This window comes from Vicugna pacos, chromosome 7 (assembly GCF_048564905.1).
Source record: "Vicugna pacos chromosome 7, VicPac4, whole genome shotgun sequence".
In the NCBI taxonomy this organism is placed as follows: domain Eukaryota; kingdom Metazoa; phylum Chordata; class Mammalia; order Artiodactyla; family Camelidae; genus Vicugna; species Vicugna pacos.
Genome location: NC_132993.1, coordinates 10474377 through 10500097, shown reverse-complemented (window position 1 = coordinate 10500097; position 25721 = coordinate 10474377). Strand labels below are relative to the sequence as shown.

At 44.1% G+C, this 25721-nt stretch overlaps 2 protein-coding genes and 1 pseudogene across 2 annotated transcripts in view; 1 reads left to right on the top strand and 2 right to left on the bottom strand.

The window, feature by feature from the left end:
• Positions 1-25721, bottom strand: part of LOC102528539 (olfactory receptor 2F2-like) — a 309986-nt pseudogene that overhangs the window by 90947 nt on the left and 193318 nt on the right.
• KEL (Kell metallo-endopeptidase (Kell blood group)) overlaps positions 1-25721 on the bottom strand; it is a 193693-nt gene that overhangs the window by 163155 nt on the left and 4817 nt on the right. The window lies entirely within an intron of this gene.
• On the top strand, positions 14614-15590 carry TAS2R40 (taste 2 receptor member 40). Its single transcript, XM_015244230.3, is given in 2 exon segments — positions 14614-15315; positions 15318-15590. Coding segments are annotated over 2 exon segments (975 nt in total).

Here is a 25721-nt window from a genome sequence, read left to right as displayed (position 1 = left end):
CTCGTGAGCTGCTGCACTTGCTCTTGTGCATTGGTGAGAATGTCACAAACCACCTTCCACTCACGGCCCATCCATTAGCCAGAACTGATGACACAGGCCCACCCACCTGTAAGGGGGGCAGGAAATGCAGGGACTCCCAGGCCGTATATGTGCGGCATTCCTGTCTCCGCTCCCATATCTCCTCAAGCTCCCATTTTCTGCTGAACTAAAAAGCCTTGTCTTTCACAAGATAAGTAGAAAAGAAAAAGGAAAAGAAAAGTACACATCTTACTTTATTCCCCCGCGTCTCTTCTGATCACTTCCCAATGACCCCAGGCAAACCCAGCAGGAGGCATCACCTGTTTCAGGAATTGCCCGATCCCACCACCCCTCTTCAGAAATGCAGTGGCTGACACTTGTCCAAGTAGAAAACAATGCTCACCATCACAGGTATCATAGATTTGTGGTCTTGATCGGACAGCAAATGAAGACCAGCATTAAGAATAAAGAGAGACAAATAGTGAGGAATAATCATTCAAGCATTTTTCAAAATCCACAAATACTGATCAACACCCAGTGTGCACCTACATGCTTCATATTTAATATTCTCAACAACTTGTTTACACCCATCCAAGTTCCAGCCACTTTAGAACAGACATTTTGAAAGTCACAGTACAGGGCAAAAGGTATTTCTGAAGTGAGAGCAACAACATTCTCTTCTGGGACCACAGAATGTAAATAACACCCCCCCCCAAACACACACGCACGCGCGCACACAGAGCACAGGCTAACAGCATCAAACACCAGGTGGGTGAGGAAGAATGAGCCTCTAGGGAGACACTCGAGTGATCTTAAAGCAGGGCAGTAATTGAACAAAGCACAGGGCTCTTTTGGATTTTACTGATGTATGCACCCAGAGAAAGGCCATTAAGCAGCTCTTCAGGGAGAATCTACGTTATGAGGGTCCCCGAGCTCACTGGGAACTCATCCCATTTTCACCGTAACATTTCTTGCCCTCAGTCACAGAACAAGGACAGTTCTATTCTTCCCACCACAAACCTTGAAAATCTGGCACCAATGTAACCTCCTCATTTTCTCTGCCACAACCCAAAGCCTTGGCGTTCTCTTTCCAGAACTCAGCTCTTCATAACCTCCTGGGCCACTTGTTGAAGAAGTCCATGTGACGGCGCACACAGCACACACCAAGTCTATTTCTTCACTTCTTCCCTTCTTTCTTCAACAAATTGCTTTACCAAGAGCCTGACATGTAGCCAGGCACAATCTCCTTTAATTTAGAAAATAAGACTTTACTAAATTCAATTGCAAAGTAAGAAGCACCTATTCCCAGGTAGATAGCCACAAATACATGGAGAGAGACAGAATCCAGCTTCGGTTGAATATCTCTGCCCACCCATCTGAGGAGAAAGGAAAAAAATCCAGGTTCTTTTCACTGCCCACCCCCGGTAGGATTTGGGGCGTTGAGGCAGCGAGTGTGCACCCACCGAGGGAGGCACATACACGTCTTACTCCCAATCCCTGCTGTGCACCTGGAGGAAAGTTTTAAAAGTTCATTCTTATTTAGAAGCTAGAGAAAGGTGAATTCTGCTTAACGCCCGTCACTGCTCCCAGCCTCTCCCCACGTCCCTCACAAGCGTGTTTCTTCTCTCTGGACCTGGAGCTCTGTTGAGGGCTGGGCCCACTTCCCCTGCTCTGTATTTCCTCCCATACTGATGTGGAAAGCACAAAACACCCCTCTGTCTTACTGCATTATCCTCATGACCCCCGCTCTTTATCCTGACTCCTCCACTCCACCAGACACGCCAGCGTCTCATCTCCTGCACCAAACGCACGTCCATTTCGGGTGCTTCGTAATCTCCAGACAACAAGAACAAGCCATTCTCATCCCAAATTGTCTTCCAAGAGAACTGTTAATAGAATACATTTGTCATTTTTGAATGCTTCAGATGGTTCTTATAATTCTATATAAACATATCATATATAATAAAACACGACAGGTCATTTTGGCTTTAGACTAATGACTGCCACTCACAGTTTTCAGTCTTCGTTGGTGGCCTGATCTACTGCGTTCCAGGTCCCAGGAGTGAAGGAAGCAGGCTCGGCCAGCCACGACGGGAGAAACTTGGGTTTCGCTCTCTCCCTGGTGTCCTCGGGAGGCCCCCGCGGTGTCCGCGCCGGGCCGGCCGCTGGTCCACACTCGCGGAAGCGCGTTGGCGGGATTTGCAGCCGCCCCTCCTCGTGCGGCGGCCACACGCCCCAGCTTTTCCCGCCAGGAAAGTCCGTCCACTTCTTCTTCCCTGTGTGCGCGTCAGGAGTGCTCAGGCCCGGTCTCTCCACCCTCTTCTCTTCTCTCCTTCCTCCTTCCCCAAATTAATAAGTCAGAGAAAAATCACCCAGTATTCCTGAGAAAACCGCGAAAACCATGGGCTTCCCGAGGTCCCCGGCTCTCGGGCTCCCGGTGCAGACAATCTCCCCTTCTAGGAAGAGGGTCTTTTCAGTTCATGGGGTAACAACAGAATGTTGAAATCCCCTCTCCCCCAAAATCATCTTGTACCAGATTTATTCGATGAGCTGGATTCTCCAAGACACCTAGGGGGGTGACTTCCTCTCGCCCCATCACTGCCTCCGGTTTTGCTGCTTAAGAGCTCCTTTTCCAGCCACGAGCAACCTTCTGGGTGGAGCTTGAGGCTTTAAAATAAATAAATACATAAATAAAGTCCTATTGTAACCTAAGCCATTGTCTCCCACGTAGTTTAAAGCCTGTCCTCTCTCCAGCGGGGCCTGGGCCGCACAGCCTGCAGGGCGCCGGGGGGCGGGGAGGGTGGGCTGAGGCCGCCTTCCCTCCTCGCCCTCCTTTCCCGCTAGCTCCGCTGCCCCTCGTTCCTGGGAGGAGTCCGGAAGAGGGACGTAGAGTCCGTCCCCCGTAGCCACGGGTTCCACATTCGCAGATTCGAGCAACTGGGAATCGAAAATATTCAGGGGGAAAAAAATTTCCAAAAAATTCTAAAAAGCAACACTTGAATTTGCTGGGCACACAGGAACTATTTACAAAGCATTTACATTACATTAGGTAATCTAGAGGTGACAAAATACAGGGGAGGATTGTATGGCTTCTATACAAATACTATGCCATTTTATATAAGGGACTTGGGAATCTGCAGATTTTGATATCCTGGCGGGGGGGTGGGGGGGGCGGTCCTGGAACCAATCCTATGCGGGTACCAAAGGACGGCCATAGAAAGCACAGGGTATTACATCACTAGTGCTGGTGAAATCTGGCTGCCCAGTGCCCTCTGGTTGGCATGTGCCAGAATATTGACTGTGGTGGACAGAATGATGCCTTCCCCAAAGCTGTCCACATCTTTGCAGTCTGTGAGGACATTACCTCCTGTGGTAAAAGGGGCTTTGTGGATGTGATGAAGTTTAGGACCTTCAGATGGAAAGATTAGCCTGAATGATCCGGGTGGGCCCAAATTATCCCAAAGGTCTTTGTAACAGGGAGGCAGGAGGGTCAGAGTCAGAGGAGTAGGTGTGATGGATGGAAGCAGAGGTCAGAGCTGCTGGTTAGGTGCTGCGAGCCAAGGAATGAAAGGAGCCTCAGATAGCTGGAAAGGTCAAAGACAGGAATTCTCCACTCAGGCTTCCAGAAGGCACACAGGCTGGCCAACACCCCTGTTTTAGCCCAGCGAGACCCATGTTGGCATTCTGAACTCCAGAACTGTGAAATCAGGGCATTGTTTTAAACGACTAAGTTTTGGGTCATCTATTGTAGCAGCAATAAGTAACGAATATGCTGACTCACAGGGAAATTTCCAGACTTTCACAGTGGGATTCTTGGCACGTACCTTTTTCGAAAGCAGTGCTTCTCAACCAGGGGCAATTTTTGTCCCTCTCCCCAGAGGAGACAAATTCTAATGTCTGGAGGAATCATACCTGGGGGGAACTGCCAGTGGATTCCAGTGCGTGGAGGCCAGAGATGCCGCTGACCTACAATGCACAGGACAGGCTCCTACAACAAGGAACTATTAGGTCCAAAATGTCAGTAGTGTCAAGGCTGAAAAATTCTGGTCTAAAGCAAGCAGTGAACTCTTTGGCCCCTTAGAAATCTCTCTCCTGTCCAACAGACAGTCGCCCTTTAAGATGTCCTTTCAAAATAAGTTGAGATGGTTGACTTCTACAGTGTCTGCCTGAGGGGAGAGCGTTACCCTTCTTTGCTCCACCAAACACTCCCAATTCAGGCAGTCCCTACAGAAGGATCCTCTCTTTCGTCAGTTGGAGGTGGGAGACTATAGGGCTGTTAGCATGCCTGACATCTTGGGCCCATACAGTTCCTCCCATCCTTACACTGACCCGACCCAGGACTGTACTGTGTGGTAAATCACTTCTCTGTCGTCAAGGGCTTTGTAGTTAATAGATATTGTTTAATAATTATTAGGAACAAGTGGTCTCTATGCTCTGATATCCCCCAAACAATGATGAAGACCTTCGCTGATGTGCTGCCAACATCCGTAGGACTAGTTGCCCATTGATGAATCTTGACTTAGAAATGCACGTCCTGTTTCTTTCCAAGTATGTACCACCCCCACCCCATACCCCAGGTTAACTATACAATTGTCCCAGTGACCCCTTGGGGTTAGAGTGAGCTGTGAGTGCTTCCAGATCATTGTCCACCTGATCCCACCCTGGGAGTAAGTCACTGTGTTATAAACTGATCCAGAGGAGCTGCCTGCCTTGGCTTTTCAGTCTCAAGATACCATCTCAGTTTGGTGGGCACTTTTTGTTCCCTCTGTCCTCCAACAGAGATGAAGTAGGAATTCTCTCTCCGGATTACATGGCTGCTGATCACCAATTATATTCCACTCGAGAGCCTCATTTGACATCCTGTCACACACTTAAGACAGGTGAGGCATTGTTAGGGCTTGGAGATTTCCCTGGTAACTAATTCTGTGGGGAAGGAAGGCATGGTAAGCAGGCATTTCCATGAAAAATGATGATGACTTTCACTTCCTGAATATGTGTGTCACACAAATTTGTAGAATTGGACTGAGTAGAGACACACTCTATTATTATTATGTATCAAAGAAAGGATATGTAGAAAGAAAGGAAGAGAGAAATGCAGGGTTTATGTGCTTCCTCTGGTCACTCATGAATTCCAACAAATATTCTACTTGAAAATGACCTTCCCATCAAAACCTTCCCTGACCAATATTTGAAATAACCCACTACCACTCCAGCCTCACTTTCCATCCTCTCATCCTTTTTCTTTATTTTTTAAATTGAGATGTAACCCCATGCCATAAAATTCACTCTTTTGAAGTGTATAATTCAGTAGGTTTTGGTATATGTACAAGATTTGTGCAGTCATCACTAATGCCTAATTCTGGAACATTTTCATCACCCCAAAAGGAAACCCCAGTTCTTTAGCACTTATTCCCCATTTCCCCACTCCTTAGGCCCTGTCAACCACCAATATATTTTCTATCTCTGGGAATTTGTCTTTTCTGGGCATCTCATATGAATGGAATCATGTGTGTCTGACTTCTTAGCATGTTGTTTTCAAGGTTTATCCCTGTTGTAGTAAATATCTGTACTCCATTCCTTTTTCGTGGCTGAATAATATTTCATTGTAAGGATACACTACCTTTTTAAAATTCATTCATCAGACATTGGGGTTGTTTTCTCCTCTTGACTATCATGAATAATGCTGTTAAGAACATTCATGTTCAGGTTTTTGAGTGGACGTATGTTTTCAATTGTCTTGTCCTACCTAGGAGTACAATTTCTGCATCACATGGTAACTCTATGTTTAACTTTTTGAAGAACTGCCTAACTGTTTTCCAAAGTGGCTGCGCCATTTTGCATTCACACCAGAAATGTATGAGGGTTTCGGTTTCCCCACATCCTTACCAACACTTGTAATTGTCTTTTCTTTTTGCCATCCTAGTGGGTGTGAAATGGTAGCTCATTGTGGTCTTAATTTGCATTTCCCTAATAACTAATAGGGCCAAGTGCTTTTTTTCATGTGCTTATTGGCCACTTGTCTATTTTCTTTGGAAAAAACGTCTTCAAATCCTTTGCCCATTTTTAATTGAGCCATCTTTTAATTGCTGGGCTGTAAGAGTTCTTTATCTATTTCAGATATTAGACTCTTATCATATATATGATTTGCAAATACTTCTTCCCATTATGTGGGTTGTCTTTTCACTTTCTTGCTGGTGCCCTTTGAAACACAAGGCTTTAAATTTTGACAGTCTGATATTTTTAATTTTTCTTTCATGGCTTGTGCTTAAAGTGTTATATCTAGGAAACGTTGGTGTAATCCAAAGTCACAAAGATTTACACTTATATTTTCCTCTAAGAGCTCAGTAGTTTTGGCTCTTAAGTCTTTGACCCATTTTCAGTTAATTTTTGTACGTGGTATGACTTAGAAGTCCAACTTCATTCTTTTGCATGAGGATATTCAGTTGTTTCATCATTTTTGAAGACTATTCAGTCTATTCTCCCCCCATTAAATTATTTTGGCACCATTGTTGAAAATCAATACTTTACTGTCTTAACAGCATCTGAAATTGTTATGTTTGCTCCTCTCAAACGCCCTCATTCCTCTCCTCTCACGTCCCCTCCCCCACCCCTCACACATAAGCTAAACTGAGTTTCACGCAGACAAACTTGTTTTACTTACTATTGATCTCCAGTGCCCAGGACATAGTCGGCAATTAATAAGTATTTGTAGTAAATAAAGGAGATTCCTTATTTTCTTTTTAGAAACGATGGCCATTGTATGTATCTATACTTCCTAAATGCGAGAAATCATTTAATTTAGGGCAAAAAAAAAAAGATTGTTGAGCAATGTGCCTAAATGAGATTTCATACGCATTTCTTGAATTGGATGAGAAGAGCCTAATTAGGCAAATAACTACCCATTGGGAATGAGAGAGCCTGCAGGGAACTCTAGTAGAAATCCAAAGGCCAATGCAAAGGGACCATCTGAGATGCATTAGGATGTCCTCATCTGCTAACAACGCCCACTCATACCCGAGTGGGGAGCTGGATGGACCATGCCAGCTCTCAGGTCAAGGGCAGCATATACTAGTATTCCAGTATTCTGCCGTCTTGGATTTTTTTTAGAAAAAGGCTCTGCAGTCATCTAAAGTTAGTCTATTTAAGGAATATGGTTTTTATTTGCCATATGTCTTTCAAAAATAAATACTAACCAATATGTTAATTTCAAAGATACTTTATTCAGTGAAGATATGAATTTTCTCATAAAAACTTTCTGAATAACTCTAGCCATGAGTAGAAAGATTCAGAGCTCTCCCTAAGAGTGGGTACTTAAAACTCTGAGCCAACTGCCTGAAACAGAAAAGGTTTTCAAAGGTTTCCCCGAGGCTGCTATTTGGAAAGAGAAGAGCGTGCCCTCCCACTAGTGGAAGAATTAAGTAACTGCTTGACTTTCCAAGAAGGATTCACAGGCTCCATCTTATGGTGAAAACTGTTAGCTAAGCTTTAGACCATCACATAATTCATTGCCTGTAGAAGACATAAATCGAAGAGATCATTGAAAACTCCAGGGTCTACAGAAGCCAGGAACCTAAAGCTGTATGTTCCTGGTAAGAAAATGAACCAATTTCCAGGAAAATAATCAAACTGTACTTTTCTGAACTATGATTGCAGCCATACCACATCACGCGCACATGTATGATACTAACAATTATATCTCAAATTCAAAATTGAAAAAAAAAAACCAAGATAAAAATACAAATATTTTATTTTCAACGTTTGCTTTCACAACTTGTTAACTTTTGTTTTGGAATCAGAGATCTGCCACTTTTTCTCTGGCACCAACATGTCACTGTTCAATTTTGTATCAAGTTTGATATGAACACAGAATTCAGCCTTGACAAGTAGTCTTGACTAGGCGTAATGTTTAAGATTGGAAAAAAATTTCAAAGATGTTCAAAAATCTGTGCACAATTGCTAAGGTATTTGCAGGAGTTTGACTTTGCAGCGACATTGTACTAAATCTTCCATCAGGTGTGGCGCTGTGGATCCTCTTTCATGCTATAGGTAGATATTGATAAAGGAGCACAGAGCAGTGGGAGATTATCTTCAGAGTTTGCGATCAGTAAGTGACTTTGGGAAGTCAGTCGTCAGTGCATCCATCACAAAATTCAGGCCATCAGTTACAGTTCTAGAAACTAATTCTATCACAGAAAAGAAGACCAGACAACACTGTGCCAGATGACTGTCTCCATGTTTCATAATTACTGTGGACGCCTTTGCAGGAAAATAGTCAAGGTGTTTGTCAAGCCAAAAGGCTACTTACGTGATAACGATCTTTTCTGCTCATCATAAGCAAAGATTTTTTTTTCTCGGATGATGGGAATGAGTTCGCTTCAACAGTTCAACTATTCTCCTTGGCTTCAGCCATGATTAAGCCTCCCAACCTATGTGCATTAGGCAGACTGCTGTGTTACGTGTCCAATTCATCAAACAGCACCTGGAACACTCTGTGACTCTGGCCCTAGGAAGAGATCCAGCTTACAGGCGGTAGGCTCTGTATCTGTGACATGCTCCACTTTTAACTTCTAGCAGGAAGCAATTTCTGCTGAATAATGCAAATGAGTAGATGGAAAGACTATATCCTTACATCACTTTTCGACATGAAACTTAAGTTTTATTGCAAGTCCAATATTAGCACCATCTATCCCAGGAACATCATCTGCATTAAATTGTTTGAAAGTTTCCTCTATTAGAAAAATGAATTTCTTAATTACTTCCTAGCGTTGTGCCTGTCACAGGCACACTGTCCAAAATATCTTCAATCATAAAAATTCTCAAACCCACAGTGAATAAATACAGCTAATTATTATATCTAAGTATTACTAAATATGTACCCTCATCAGCTGCAATAACAAACTGTCACAATGTTTAAAACTCTTCCACACAATTTATCTTTTCATTTCCTAGCCAGATTTCCAGGATGCTGAGTAACAGTATTTCCGGTTACACTTACACTTGCATGTGCAAATGTCTTTTCAGGACACACAATCTCCGATACATTCAAAAGACACTTTTCTACAATTTGCCCTCTGTGAAGAAATTTGAAGTCTCGGACAGATTTTTCACTTAAATACATAACTGCTTATTTTATGAACAAACAAAACAAACTTTGTTGACAGTTCAGTTGTCTTGGCAGCCCATTAGGTTTTTGGTTTGCTTTGTTTTTGTTTTTTTTAATTTTTATTTTTTGGGAGGGGGAGATAATTAGGTTTATTTATTTATGTATTTATTTTAATGGAGGTACTAGGGATTGAACTGAGGATCTCAGGTATGCTGAGCATGCGAAGCACAGGGCTATACCTTCCCCTCATCCATTAGGTTTTGATTACACATCTCTTCCACATCCCAGTCTTTGTTCTTACAATGGTTTATTTCATAGGACTTTTAGGCTGTTTTCTTTCATTACATCCGTTGACTGAAATACACACACACACACAATCTAAACATTGTGAGTTTTGTTTTATTTGGGGACATTACTGAAGGCAATAGTCTGGGAAGCAGCCTCTCAGATAGCTCTGAGGAACTGCTCCAAAGAGGTAAGGGAAGGGTCAAGATATAGAGGAGTTTTCGCTGGGGGGAAAAATGTATAGTCGAACATCAAAAGATTACTGCTAATCACACACACAAAAAAAATCCACAGACATCTCAAGTTAATGATGTTAGTGCTTTTGTATGGGAAGATGCAAGAGCCTGGGCTCATCGAAATTATTCCTTTGTTATGCCTATTAACTGTCTAGGGCCAGTGTCTTGTTTTTCTCCATCCTGAATTCCCCTCAGGGCGCACCACTGGGAGTGGCCACGTGGCTGACGGCTTTTTGGTGGGCATAATTCTTTGTTTACTGGAATTGTAGGCAACATTCTTTGTTTACTGAAAGGGCAGTCGACACATTTTTGTCCACACTTCCTTTGCCAAGTAAGCCCATAGGAATGGTTTTCAGTTTGCCAAGAACATTTGATCCTCTAGGTCTATCTTCTTTTTCTTCTTTTTCATAGAGCTATGAGAAATATTTTTGCTTATCTGACACTATATCATAGAAGTGATTTTCATAAGTCCAAAACTCAGTTTTAAAAAACATTGTAATTCTCTATATTTCAACCTCTGGACCTGGTATCCCTCTGCTTGACGGAAGAAATTGTCCTCTCAATCTTCCCCCCTAGAAAGTCAGTCAGTTTCACAAAGATGTTGAGTGACTCGTTCCTGTTGCCCCAGAACTGACCCTGAAGCCCACACTACAAACCACGCAGGAAAGTACCCCTTACCTGTCATGGTTCTCAACCGCTCCCCTGCCCGGCTCCATATCAGACTTGCAATGGGGAGCTCTGGAGAGGCCAGTGCTTAGCTCTTCTCCAGAACAACTGCTCAGAATTTTTGAGGGCAGAACCTGGCTACGGAAATTTTTTTAAGCCCTTCAGGTAATTCAAGCAATCCTGGTATATAGACAGGGTTGTAAAGGACAGAATAAAGAAAGTAGCCAAAAACTAGGGCTACATATCTCCCTGCAAAGTTTACCGAAAGGTGGAAACACCACCCCTTGTGTAACGGGCCACGATCCCAACAGCAATCCTCCACCTAGGGCTGGGGAGGGGAGGGAGAGAAGGGGAGGGCGGCGTGAGTCACGGGCAGCACGCTGTAGAGTTACCGCAGAGCCCTCTCAAGGACTCACTCTTGCTCCTCAGGAAATAGTACCCGGATGCCTGGCCCCAAGAAGCACAAAGGCAGATGATGTAGGGGAAGCAGCGGCAGCCACAAGGGAGCATGTTTACCCCTGTAGCCAGTAAAACCTGTCCCCTCTCGCCCACACCAGCACCCTGGAGGAGGAAGAAGGGGAGATGGGTGTACCAGTCCAAGCAGATGGGGTCTCAGCTCAAACTGTGCTTGGGGAGAAGGGAGAAGGCAAGGTTTAAGCCAAGTATGAAACTAAACTGAATTAAGTAGTAACAACCAAAAAAGACTAGAAAAAGTGAAACCTGCCCAAGGTGTCACTATGGGATTGAAACGGAGCAGGACCTTGTGGAGCCCTCCCGGGGGTACAAAAGCTTGTCCGTGTTCCCTGTTTCTTGTCTGTAGAAAAAGGTTTTAGTTTCCAAGACCTCCCCTGAGTCCCAAAGAGCAGATTCAAGCAGTTACTAATTAGGGAAGTCAGGGGATAGAAAAGCAAGCCCAGCAAAATCTTCCGTGATTGTCAGCTTAGACTATGCCTTGATTTATGACCCCAAACTGCTGAGATAATGTCCTGTGGCTTCAACCAGCTGGCCCCAAGCAGACTGAAAATGACACCGAGAGGGTCAGTTAAGAAATGAAACTTCTGAAACATCACAAAATCTCTCCGTAAATAGTAAAATACTTCAACCATGACTTTTGGTGTCTCCTGGAAAGAACGTAAGGGGTAACAAGGCCACGACTTAGTAGCTTGCAGGCACACATAGCCCGGTCTCAATCACCAGTGACACCTCGAGCCGCAAGGCGGTGCCAGGAAGTCTGCAACTGAGGTCTTATCAGGAAGGTGAAATCACAGAGACCCCCTCCCCTTCGCCTTTTTTGCCTTGAAAAGTCTCACACCCCAGCCAGCCAGGTGGATTGGAGATGAGTCTTGTTCTTCATTGTCCAGGCTGGCACCTCCTCGATTAATAAACCTGTCTGTGATCCAAACCCGGACGTTTTGGTTTGTGTGGCCTCATGTGTGTGGGGCGCATGAACTCGGGTTCTGCAACAAGGTGGCAATGGATTCAACAGCATGGGGTTGAGCACTGTGACTGAAGGGAAGTTCTTCCTATTTAGCCCCCTCACTGAGCTGACACTGCTCCAGCATAAACGAATCATACTTTAGTGTTTTCTCTGGCATACTAGGCTTAAACACTCTGATTACGAGATTTTCTCAGGATTTCTCCTCCCTGTCCTCCCTAAGGTGACATGTACGTTGCTTGGGGATCAAACAGGTCAGAGGTGGGGGCAGGAGGTGGGGAGTCTCTCCCACGCCATTCCTCTGTTCTCACATTGGCTTCATCTGAACCCAAGCTTGCAAAGCAACTCAGTACGACCACCAGACCCCTTTGGAATCTGCTAACTCCCTCAGCAAATTTCCAAACCCTTTTCGTGAACACAAGGAAGGTTTAGCGACTCTCCCAAGGGTGGATGGGCTGTGGGAGACTCAGGAGCAAGCTTGCAGCACCTCCTCTGCCTTCGACACCCCCACGCAGCCAGGAGTGGTGGGCCAAGATGTAGGGCCCCTTTCAGGGAGATGTTCAACCCTCTCTCGCTCTTCCCTGCACTTCTCTCCTTCTTCCTGAACTTGGAAAAGCGTTTTCTATTCTGCATGGTGGTGCTTGAGAGAGAAGTGAAAGGAGAATGGTTCCCCTAATTACATATTCTTCCAAATCTGTTCTAAACCTTGACCAAAGCTTTTGAACTTAATAGCCAAGAATTTGAAACTTTAAGTGTTTGGTTCCCCCATGAGAGTTTCCCTAAAACAAAGGTGCCTCCATTCTAGGTCCCCAGCTGAGAAACGATCGCACAATAAAAAGCAGATTGGCCCCATGTCCCTTTAAATAGGGTGCCTGCCCACCAGCCCCTACTGTCCTCGCCTCCTAAAATCAGAGAAAACCATGAATGGACACCAACAGAAGATGCTACCAGAACAGTGGAAATCAATAATGATGTGCAAGAAGTTTGGGAAGATATTATTTATTACAAACTTGTATAAATTGAAAAAAATAAACAAAAAGATGCATTTGCTGCTTCGGAATATGAGAACCGTGCTGACAAATACTAATCAATAATGATGTGCAAGAAGTTTGGGAAGATATTATTTATTACAAACTTGTATAAATTGAAAAAATAAACAAAAAGATGCATTTGCTGCTTCGGAATATGAGAACCGTGCTGACAAATACTATTCTTCTCTCTTTGTAGAGGGAGCATCAGTTAACAATTTTCTTACTGAAGATGCAGCTCTTGTCACAGAATCTTGTTTCCCATTTCTGGCTACCGTGAGTAAAGTTATTCTCATGCATGTCTTTGTGTTGACGTGAATTTTCATCTCTCTAAACAATGCTTTCTTAGTTTTGCAATATACTGCTTTGTCTGGGGCTATCTTTATACAAATATGATTTCATAATACAATTTTATAATAAAAAATAAAGCTATGATTTTATTTGAAATAAAATTAATTTGGGGTTGAGGAAATCCATTTTATTATCCTTCCATTTCTAACATAAAATTTATAATAGGGCAAGCACACTGGCATGAAGCCTCAAGGTCAAGGAGACGTTAGGGACTTGCTGGATATGGTGACAAACAGAAAAGTGCATACACCTGTGTAAAGGAGCGGCCACTATTCCACCTCACACGATTCACCGCACGGACCCAATATTGCCAAATCTTCTAATTTTTCAAGAAAAGACAGATTTTGTGTGTGTGCATATCTCCTAAATGTAAATGTTGGCCAATGAGATAAAAATTAAGCACCAGTGGGCTAACGCTGCCCAAGATCAGGCAGTACCAGATAAAGCACAACTGCAGGCCAGATTTGGCCCGTGACGCACTGGTCTCTAGCTAAGACTTTGGCTCCCAGTACTGGCTAGGAGAATTTTCAGGTTTTTAAAAATACAGCACGCCTGGGCCCTGTGTCGCAAACTCTGATTTACTAGATCAGGAATGAGCTGTGGGCACCTTTATCCATTTTTCAAAGCGCCAGAGTTCATTCTGTTTCACAGCCAGGGTGAAGAAGTAGGGAATTAAATTTCAAGGAACAGTGTTTTGTCACATTTTCCAGCTTCAACACTGTGTTCGAAACTCCCTGAAGCCTTCCCAGGCTGACTCTCCCTGACTCTGGGCACAAACAGTGATGCAGATGTCGGTAAATTTAATTGGTGATAAACACACAAAGAATGAAAACTATTGTGAGGGAGTTTTTGTCTCTAATTAACCCAGATGACATCCACTTTTGGCTTTTCTGTGCACTGAGGACATTACAATAGCTGACCTTTCTGAAGGAAATTTGATTCCAAGTAAAGATGCCCAGATATGAGCTGATGGGAACTTCTTATTCATAAACATGCTGGCCATAGGATAAAGACTTCTCCCCCAAAAAGGGGGACAATAAAGAAGCAGGAGAAGACAGAGCAAAGACTCTGTATGCATTCTTATGGACAACTTAGCAGGTAACAAGATTTGTGAGGCCAGTAAAAAGGCATAGGAGCACTAAGACTCCTAACCTGGGGCTCCTGCCGGGTCAGGTGAATATAATATGGACTTAAATAAGGTAGGAAGGTACTGTGATGGGAACTCGTCTCAATTTTGTTTTCAATGGGCTCCTGAAAGCCCAGGACAAATGGGTCTTAATGAAAACTGGAGACAGCCAGTAACCGGATCCTCTCATCGTTTGCATTTCAGGCCTCTAACTTGTGGTCATGTGACAAGCAAATGAAGAAAAACTCGAAATAACCAATAACCGTGGGGGGCGGAAATGATAACATTGAGTAAGGATCAGAAAGAAGATTGCAGAGAAGGTACCAGTTCTTGGTGGGGACACCTGAACGTCAGGGCCAAAGAGGATGGCCACAGTGAACACAGATGCCACGGATAAAGACACAACCACGTTTAAAATCGTCTTCATCTTGGCGGTCTCCGGAACAGAGTGCATCACTGGCATCGCTGGGAACGGCTTCATCACGGCCATCCACGGGGCCGAGTGGGTCAGCGGCAAAGGACTGCCTGCTGGTGACTGCATTCTACTGATGCTGATCTTTTCCAGGCTCTTGCTACGGGTTTGGATGATGCCAGAGAACACTTACAGTCTGCTCTTCCCGGTCACTTATAACCAAAATGCAGTGCATACGCGTTTCAAAGCCATCATCATGTTTCTGAACTATTCCAACCTCTGGCTTGCCGCATGGCTCAGTATATTCTATTGTCTTAGAATCGCAAACTTCACTCACCCTTTGTTCTTCGTGATGAAGAGGAAAATCATGGTGCTGATACCCTGGCTTGTGAGGCTGTCACTGTTAATCTCTTTATGCTCCAGCTTCCCCTTCTCTGTAGATATCCTCAGTGTGTCTGTGAATACTTCCGAACCTATTCCTTCCTCCAGCTCCCCTGAGAAGGTGTACATCTCCAAAGCCAACATGGTCAACTTGGTTCTCACCCCTTACCCGGGGGTCTTCATTCCTCTGATCATGTTCCTCCTTGCGGCCACCCTGCTGATCGTCTCTCTCAAGAGACACACCCTACACATGGCCAGCAATGCCACAGGGCTCCAGGGACCGACCCCAGCATGGAGGCTCACATGGGAGCCCTCAAAGCTATCAGCTGTTTTCTTATTTTCTACATTTGAAGTGCCGCTGCTCTATTTCTTTCCATGTCCAACATCTTTGATGTCAACGGTTCCTGGAGCATTTTGTGCAAAACCGTCATGGCTGCCTACCCTTCCAGCCACTCAGTGCTATTGGCCTTGGGCAACCCTGGGCTGGAAAGAGTGTGGAAGCGGTTTCAGCACCCAGTTCATCTTTGCCTGTAGGGACAGACTCTGTGACTGGAACCTGCAGGGTACCACAGGACCTGACCCAACCAGCTCTGCCTTTCCCTCACTGAGACCTCTCTCCTCACCCATCTTTTCTTCCCTCATCTGCTCTGACACGTCTCCTCAGGTAACTGGATACTTTCATGAATGTGAAGCTGATTTTTTAATTTGAGATTCTAAGTAGAAGTAGCTAAGTAACTCTAAGATGGATTTATGAAAGCTCCTTAATCTCTGGTCATTTGTATCCTGCTCTGAGCTCCCCTCCACATCCCCCCACCTCCAAGCTTTAAGGAGAGGGTAATCAGACATCTCCGTTGGCCTCGGATGACCTCTGTCTGTACTTGCTGTCATTTTTCACCCTTTACTTCTCAAGGACATCTTGGTCTGGGTGAAAAATTATATAGTCACCCTACTTAAGGCACTGTACTAACCCACAGCCAAGAAACATAAGGGCTAGTGTTTCTTGGCGGCACCCAAGGCATAAGGGCACCGTGTGCCTCCCAAGGGTAGAAGGGAAACCTGAGACCTACAAAGGAAAGGGATTCAGGAAAGAAAAGTGGAAAAAAACTATCAAGTGGTGCAGAGGTTTCAAGGAAAATGAAGAGGGGAGAAAAAGGCACTGGATTTGACTAAAAGGAGGCCATGCATACTGTCAGTGGGAAGCGGGGTGGCACTCAGATCCCAGGGGTTTCCAGAGAACATGATGAAAACAATGAGGGATTGTGTCAAGACCGATAGTTTCAGGAGGTTGTTTGGAGGTAAAGAAGAAATAGAGGGTGGCGGGGTGGCAACATGCTGGATGGTCAACTGAATGCTTTGTTTTCCTTTATTTTCCCTAGTAATAAGGAACAAAGTGGGAATAAAGGGAAGGAAGAATGGAGTAAAAGAGGTGCATGTGCAGGAAAGAGAAAGGAGATAGAAAGAGGCCAGACCAGAGGATCGTCTGTCTTGCTTCCCTCCTGAATCTGAGATCATGCACATCATCCCTGTGATTCTGGCTTTACCGGTTCTGGGTCACCTCGCAGTAGCTAGTGGGGCTGGGGCAGGGCACCTGGGAGAGGCTGTTGGAGAAGGAAGCATTAGTGTTCACTGTCAATCGTCAGAATGATACGGTCAACACCGCCTCAGAGGGCCGTTCACAAAACAGGACTCCCTGCCTCCCAGATATCTTGGAACTAGAGAGTTAGGAGGTTGGATTTTCCTGTATTTGGTACTTTTAAAATCAGAATTACGGAGGAACCTACTGGTCACACCAAGCTTAAGAGGCTCCCAAATGAAAATGGAAGGTCACTAGCAAAGACTAAAAGCTGAGTTCATTCCTGGGTCCTCGAGCACGTATTTCAGAGTCCCTCACCTTCTAAATAGCAAAAAAAAATCACACACACTCATGCACACACACACATACTCACATTTGTCCCATTATCGTTCAGATAGCTTGGGACTTACTCAACTGGAGAGCAAATGTTTACAAAAACACACCATTTTCATGGTTTTCCTAAGTGTTATTTCTTCACGTGACTAAAGTTGGTATAGCTGTTACAGTAAGACAAATTAGATTTTGAGGTTTCATTCCAGTTCCTAAATCATACAGAAATATACATTTTCCCCAAATAATACATGCATACATACCCACTGAAAAACAGAGAAAAACAGAAAGTTGATTTAAAGTCATGTTATTAACATGAATCATAACAAGAAAACAAACTGTATAGTCCCTTTCTGTACTTATTATGAAGAAATGTTATCTCATTGTTTGCAAAAGCCGAAGGCAGCGGAGAACAGTCCAGAGCTTCAAGGATGATGACACGCTTATCAAGACTGTAAGTTGCATGACTTTAACGAGATTGAGTTCTTTCCACTGCTCCCTCCCTCATTCCCTAACTCCCCTTTTTTCCTCTTTTTTTCTGTAAAACATACCTAAACTTCCAGAACGAGCCAGAATATCCTACCTTCAAATTGGGTGGCTTTAGACAGAAATCAGAATTCCTAAGGGATCCACTTTGCAAACTCTACCCAACACCCCTGTCCGCTGAGAGAGGTTGACAGTGACAGGGTAAAGGATTTCTTTACCCACAAAGTCACCCTGGGCGTTATCCACTATGTGGAGCAGCTAAGGGGATCTGGGTGGCCACAGGATTTCAATCTAAAAACTCTATTTTGTTCACACAATTTGTTTGTGAGATTACCGAAGGGGAAGCTGAGAAAGAGGTCTGGTCATCTGTTAATTACTTATTCTCCATTTCTACTTACAGCGCAGGAACTATATTCAATGGCTTATGTAATAACATATAATGGAGAAGAATCTGAAAAGAAACATATATATCTGTATGTATATGTATAACTGAATTGTTTTGCTGTACACTTGAAACTAACATTGTAAAATCAACTACACTTCAATAAAAAATAAAATTAATAAAATTAAAAGCATCAATTCTGAAAAAAAAAGCATCTAAAGAAAATTCACAGAGAACTGACAGTCCCGCATGCAGCAGGGTGTGGGGGGAGGGCTGCGGGGTGGTACCAACTCTGACCCCTGTCTCAGTGACCACGTCCCTTTTTCCTTTAATACTTCCATGACTGAGCAGAGTCCTCGGAGAGGGTCCTCACGGACATAAACCCACTACCTCCCCAGATTGCCGGCATTCTGAATTAAAGCAAGTTTCCTTTCTATCAACATTGCCTCTTTTGCCTATTGACTTAAAGATCAGTGGGCAGATGGTCCACGTTGGGTAACAACGTTGCCTACGACGGGAGAGGGGAAAGCTGGAGGGACGCGCTCATCTCTGGTGTCCTCTGCCGGGAGGTAACATGTCACAGGCAGTTCGAAGTTTCTGTCTGTGGAGGGAGGCTGGAAGCATTCTGGAGGCTGGGATGTGGCCCCGGCGGGGCAGGCCCCGGGCAGGGGACAGCAGCAGACGGCACCAGGGGTGTGGGATGCTGAGCGGAGCAGCGTGGACTGGGAAGCGGAGGCTGCGGGGCTGCTGAGCGCTGGGGACAAACTTGGCCGGTCTCCTCGGGGAAGCGCTCTGCACACCGCTCCTGCTGGCCTCCGCGGATTATCCCCGCAGGCAACAGAACCAAGGTCTTCCAGGAGCTTTCCAGAGGTCCGTTTCTGGGGGGCACCCTTCCCGTGGGGCCCTTCCCAGTTCAAGGTGCGGTACTGCCGAGGTGGCTTGTGTCCACAAAGCTGGCCTGACAACCAGCCTGGCTGCAGGGAAAGTGGATTTTTTTTTTTTAAGTTTCTGGTTTATCTCTCATTTGGTTTCCCTTGTTTTTTTTTTAGTAAAGTTTCTCAAGAATGTTCTAGTTGCGTCAGGAGAAAATAAGAGAAAAGTGCTTTTGAAGGCCATCTAAAGAGAAGAAGGATCAATAATCCCCAGGGTTGCGCTGGGTTCAGGGGTGGCAGCAGCAGGGAGAAGGGGGTCGGAAGAAAGAATTCCGAGGTGGAACATTCATGGAAAAGTCTCACCTCGGCAGCTGTGCCATTTCCCACTCCCAACCCCACCCCTGTCACGATGCCGTCCCTGGAGTCGAGGTGACTTAAGCTTGGGGTCCTGCTCTGCTGCTTACTGCTATGTGACACAGACAGGTAACTGCATGTCTCCGGATCTCAGTTTCTGTATCTGTAAAATGGGAATAACAATAATCATATCTGCCTCCAGGGATTTTTCTTTCTCATCCCGGGAAGTGAGTGAGATAAACCACACTCCCTGGCCCAGAGGAAGCTCTCCGTAAATGTACGTGTTTGTAGCCTAAAGGGAAGGGATGTGAGGCTGAGAGGCAGGGTGTCTAGAGGAGAATACTCAAAGCAGGCCCCATGTGAAAAAGCCAAAGCCCAGATGGGGCCGGATGCACAGGGAGGGCAAAGCCGGTACCAGGGACTCAGGGCAGAACTTAGCAGCTCAATCATTCCAGGGGGAGGGAGAGAGGAAGGGGTGCCCTGAAGCCTTCAACTCCTGCACCCACTCCTGATAATGCCAGAATGACATCCAGCATTCCAGGGTTTAGACCCTCAGCAATTATTCAAGTGCCTATTTTGAACAAAGCAGGGCACTAGGACAACCTTCCTGTCAAGGGCCACATGGTTACTATTGTTACCATCCCTGTCACAAGGACTCAATTCTTTTTTTGTAACACAAAAGCCACCAGAGGCAACCTGTAAGTGAATGGGCGTGGCTGTGCTCCCATAAAATGTCATTTACAGACACTGAAATGTGAATTTCATATCATGTTTACATGTTGTGAAGTATTCTTTTGGGTTTTTTTTCAACCCTTTAAACATGCAAAAAGCATTCTTAGCTCATGAGCACTACAAAAACAGACGGTGGGGTGGATTTGATCCCCCACAGTTGGCTAACCCTGCACATGGTACTTTCCCCAACCCAAGGGGGCACCAGAACCCACCATCAAACCCTACTTATCTTCACTGTAAACCAGAGACATTTATCATGGCAACTTTTGCCATAGTTTGAACATAGCAACTTTCCGAATATTTTTGCCACTTTCAATTTCTCCCGCTTTCGTCCACATTGGCAATTCCTAAAATGCAACCCTTTAGTTCTTTGTACAAAACAGACAGCTAATGCTCTAGTCCCCTCTCTCCCACTGCCAAGATGCTGTTCAGGACAGACACAGAGGCTCCAAATGAGTTTTTATCTAAAGCTTTGAAATATACAACCCTGAAGCTATTCAGTCGATAACAAGGAGTAAAAAATGGCAAACAGGTTCCTGCAGGGTCTTGGGGAATGTTTTGAAGGCTGTGTCCCTGGCTCCAAAATGATCACACTCTTACAAACCCCCGCTGTCAGACTGGGCACCAAGCTGCAGCTCTCCTCGTGGATCTCATCCAGCGGGGCAGTGTTTATATTTCTGCAGCCTTTCCAATGGTGAGCACCCGCTGGTTTATTAGATGATGGTGGAGAAAGGCCTAGAGTCAGCACGGCACGTGGGAAGAACCCGGAAGATCTGTGGTGTCAAAGACTTGGATTTGAGTTTCCACGCAGATGATCTCTGGAAAGTCACTAAACCTCTCTCAGCCTCAGTTTCCCCATCCAGAAAACAGAGAGAATTGTAATATCTACTTTAAGGGGTTGTTTTGAGGTTTAAAGGAAATAATGCATATGTGCATACTAAACCATAAACCTCCATACAAAGATGAGTGCATTTCTTCATTCAACAAAAGTGAACTGAGCGTACAGGCTGTTCACGGAACTAGGTGCTGAGAGCTCAGAGGTCAACACTACAACACTCTCCCCTTCCCTGAGCTCAGAGGCTGGGAAAGAACAACTCATTACATTTCAATGTGGGAAATACTTTAGTGGAGGTCTGGGTACCGTGGGGTCAGAAATGTGCCTCCAACCTCACATGTTCACAATTAAAACCCATTCTTCACAAAATAGTGTAAATCCTGATCTTCCTGCTTTATCTCCCTCTGGGTTGGGGAGAGAAGAACTTAGGACAGAACTCTTATCTTTCAGTCTCACTGGTCAGTTAGGAAAGATCAGCACCAAGAGAAGAAATGTTCCCCCGAGCATCCTTAGAGATCCCATCAGTGCCCAAGGATGCAAAAGAGAAAGGGGTCCTATTACATCCAGCGCTCTCCAGGGAAAGCTGCTGTTTGCATGTCCTGCCCAGAGCCCTCAGAGACTGCAAATAAATCCATGGTTTATTCAAACCAGATGCTAGATAACATACCATGGCTGGTGGCCCTGAGTGCACCTGGGACCACGAGTGACAGATACGCTTAGCAGAGAGAGGATGGTGATTAGGCTCCGGGAAAAGACAGGAGGCCTCATAGGATCCCAGTCTGGTTTCTAATCTCATCTCATTTCTCAATGGAATGGAACCTCAATTCACATTCTACTCATAGATACAGGGAGAAAAATGTGCTTGCCTATGGACTCAAGGTCCAGAAAAAATGTCCTGAAAAACTCAGACTAGCCACTTGGAAGGCACCTTCCAACATTTCCTCCTAGCCACGACCTGGCTCCCCAAGGAATGAAGGAGTACCTGTCATGAGACCAGTGTGGGGGCATGGAAGACAGAAGCTGGGTTTGTATCCTTTGTCGAGGGTGGAGATAAGAGGAGCCTCAGCTTAACTCCTACCCCACCCCCTCACTCCCTGCCTGCCACCTCCCAATTCCCTGCCCTAGCAGTGAGCATTGTATCTCAGGGTCCCCGCCTAACGTGAGCCGGTCCTAACAGGCAGCGAGCGTCATCAGGAAGTAGAAGTGGGTGAAGCTCTCTCTGCACCCACAGAGTATGTGGAGACAGCAACAGGGAGGAGATAAAGTAGGTAAGCTCTGGCCACAAAGGGATGGAGGTACCAGAAAGGAAAGGCCGTGTGATTTTGTGGGTCTCTGGTTGAGGTGTGTCTGAGCAGACACTCCAGGGAGTCAGTGCCCAGACAACCTCAGTGAATAAGCCCCAAAGTCCAAGCTGTAAACCGAAAAGAAAATATAGCCTGAAGTCTGCTCTCCATGCTGCCTGGGGCAGCCTTCTGACAAAAGAAATACGGCCATTATCACGTTGGAAGACTAACTCATCTTTCTTTTCTGGAAACCTTGGCCCAGGACCTCCTTCACAATGCAGTGGGACAAAGGCTAAGTGCACTCAATCCATCAATTAATTATGATGAGCACGGAGGGTGAAATAATTTGCTCTGGAGCGTACTAAGTTAGCTATGTGTTTCTGTTTTATATTTATATTTTCGACTAAGATGTGTTCAATTTAACATGAGGTTTACCTTAAGGTACAAAAACTAAGTATCTCCAAACACTGCAAGAGATGGCTTTAACCTTTGTGTGAATAATCAGATTGTTAAATGACTAAATGCCTTTCCCTTGGCATTTTACTGTATCGTGAGTTACTTAACTAATTAATTCCTTTACTTGTATTCTAATGTCTAAAAATACTTAAACGATTCAATTTTCTGGCGCTGATTATGTTCATTGTACCTGATGGCAGAAATTTTTGTTTTGTTTTTTGTTTCCAAAGCCTGAGTAACTGAAGAACGTGTCTGGCAAGTCCTGAGCTGAAGAAGTTATTCTAAAAAGTCAAACCCCACGGCCTGAGTGTCCATCCTCTCTGGTCCCCCATGGCATGGGGGACATTATGACCACTCCCTCTTTTAAAACTCTCCACTTTTGACTTTAGGATCTGTTCAGCTGCCTGTTTGTTTTTGTTTTTGTTTTTTTCCTTTTTCCTTATCCATCAACACTCTTCAAACAGAACTCACTCACAGTTTGTACATTTCATCTGCTGCCACCGCTCAGGTACCAACCATCTAGGTTCAAAACGGAAAGTCCTGCATCTCAGGAAAACCCTCAGATCTGGGCAAACCAGAGCAGTAGGTCACCCGAGCACCACCCAGATGACTGAGGCCATGTTCACATTTCAAGTATTACCTTTCAACTGCAGCCATGACACTTTCTCCAGTTCCATTCCTTTACAAGCAAATTTACGCACATGAATTTCGCACATGCGCACACATGCCACCTGCTTAAAACCCTTCAGGGGCTTCCTGTTACCCATAGATCCTCGAACTGGCACACAAAGCCCTCAGCACTGCACCTCAGGCCGACCTTTTCTGATAGATCTTTATGCTTTATTTTATTAACTCTACTGAATATAGTCATTTACAGAGCTTAATGGCTTGGTTCTCTTTTTAAATTTTAATTATGGAAAATTTCCTAACTACTATATATCAAATAGATAAATGATAAGTTTATACTGTATAGCACAGTGAACTATATTCAATATCTTGTAGTAACCTATAATGAAAAAGAGTATGAAAACAAATATACATACTTATATGTATGTGTAAGCTATTATGCTGTACACCAGAAATGGACTCAACATTGTAAACTGACTATACTTCAATTTAAAAAAAAAGAAAAATAAAGAAAATTTCCAACATACAGAAAAGTAGAGAAACAGTACAAAGACCCTCTATGTATCTCAGCCTCAAGGACCATCGACCTTTTGCCAGCACTGCCTGTTGAAAACTTTTGAGAAGGGTTATTCTATGATTTAAATATTTCTAGTAACTTCAGCTCGACAGATTTTGTGGGTTCTAAAGTAGGAAATTATAGCAACTTTGTCATTTCCCCTAAATGCCACGGCCATTCTCAGCCTGTGATCTGATTGGCATAAATGTGTTTGTTCTCCGATTTTTGGCTCTTTCAATCCTATTCTCCCCATTTCAACAATGGGTAAGTGGGCCCTGCTGTATTTAGCTTAAGTTCCTCTAAAAATAATTCTGCTTGTTTTTCCTGACTCTTCAGTCTCTTTGGCCTTTTTTTTTTTTTGTATTTTATTAACCTATTTAAGAATTTTTAAGAGAGTAAATTAAGACATTGTTTCCCCGTTAAAGAATGTTTCCATCTGAAGCTTGGAGAAACAGCAGGCTTTTCTTGCCGCATGGTAAGTGATTCTTACATTAACAGCCATTAGAAATTCCCCATCATTTCCTGAGTAGGTAATTATTGCTTGAAATAGCTCTTTTAGAGTGGTTATTATTCTTTGGCCATTTTTAATGTGTGCTCTGCAACACAGACCCTGCAACTATTTTTTTTTCTTTTCTTTTCTTACAAAGCAGCTGAACAATTTCACATTACTCTTTAGTAAGTCTTTCCTCATTTTAAGGAGTTCCACGTTAGTTGTAAACTACCTGTTTTTGTTCCCATACAAAAATCAAGAAGAAAAGTCTTAAGATCTCTTTATCCTTTTTTCCCCCCACAAACTAGGTTTTAATTACTTTCCAAATTTCTTTTCCAGCTTTCCTAAAGAAAGCTTAGGGTTGTATCTCTGTATTCTCAATCCTTCTTACCCAGGGTGTGTTGGCAAATTGGCTTCCTAGAAGAGATAGAAGGAAAAGGAGAGAGAGAGAGAAAGGAGGGAGGGAGGGAGAAGCCCTGATGTGCATAATTTTCTGATTTCCATTGCGTAAACACTCCCACCATGATGAAATTCAAACTACCAGTGAGGTATCGCTGGATAGGCCCTTGGGAAGAGAGGCACACCGTCCGTACCCTCTCGCCAGTAGGCACCAACTCCAGCACACCACACCCTCTTCCTTTCAGGCAAAACAGCAGAAAGATTGAACACGCCAGTTCCAGAGCCTTACAGTCCGGATTTCAACACATTCAACACTCTGTGACTTTCGGCAAGTTACCTGACTCCTCTGAGCCTCAATTTCCTCATCTCTAAATAGGAGTAATAAATAGCTCTGTCTCATGGAGTTACTGCCGTAATGTGCGAAATTCTTAGAATAGTGGCTAGCGTACTGCAGACACAATGCATTTCCTGTTATTACTTGGGACAGAAAATCAAATAGTGTTATACCGACTTACTGCCACTAGATGACACCCTCCTCATTTCTGAAGCACAACCCCTTCCCGTAGAGGTATCTGCGATTCCGCATTCACCAAGTCATTAATTTCATCATAGGAATTAACTGACAAAATGTTTCTCCTCTTCATCTCCCAGTTTAAGCTTCCTTTGAAAATCCATAAGGAATTGACCCTTGAGTGTAGCCACCTCTAAAACTCTGTGAAGAAGCTATTTTCAATCGAGTTGCTAATCTTGTTTAGTAATTATAAGAAATCAAACCAAAGCCACAACTGTCTGTTTGTCACCTTCAAACTGGCATAAATGTGTTGGTCAGCTCCCTGGTATTTGCTCTCCACATCTCCCTCCTCTCACTCAAAAGAAGACAAGGTAGATTCAAACATGACCTCCATTATCACATCACTGATGTCCCTGCCCAGAAAGGAGACCAGAAATCAGTTGAATAATAGTTCAGTTCCATAAATATTTACTGAGCTACTGTAAATGTGAGATACTGTGCCAGGCAGGAAGGATACAAAGGTAAATAAGAATCATATAGAAGCAAGGAACTTATCTATCAACAAATCTACTAGATCTTTCCAAGAATAAAATATTAATTTTTTAATGAACTCAACATCTGACTTTTAAAACTCATATAGAAGAATAAAGGCATCTACTAGATAGTAAGGCATACTAACATCTATCAGATATTAAGGCAGACTACTAAGTTATAGTTAAACTAATAGAACAGGAAAATGAGCATTAAAATGGACTCATTTATCCATGGGAACTTAAAATATGATAAAATGTGAA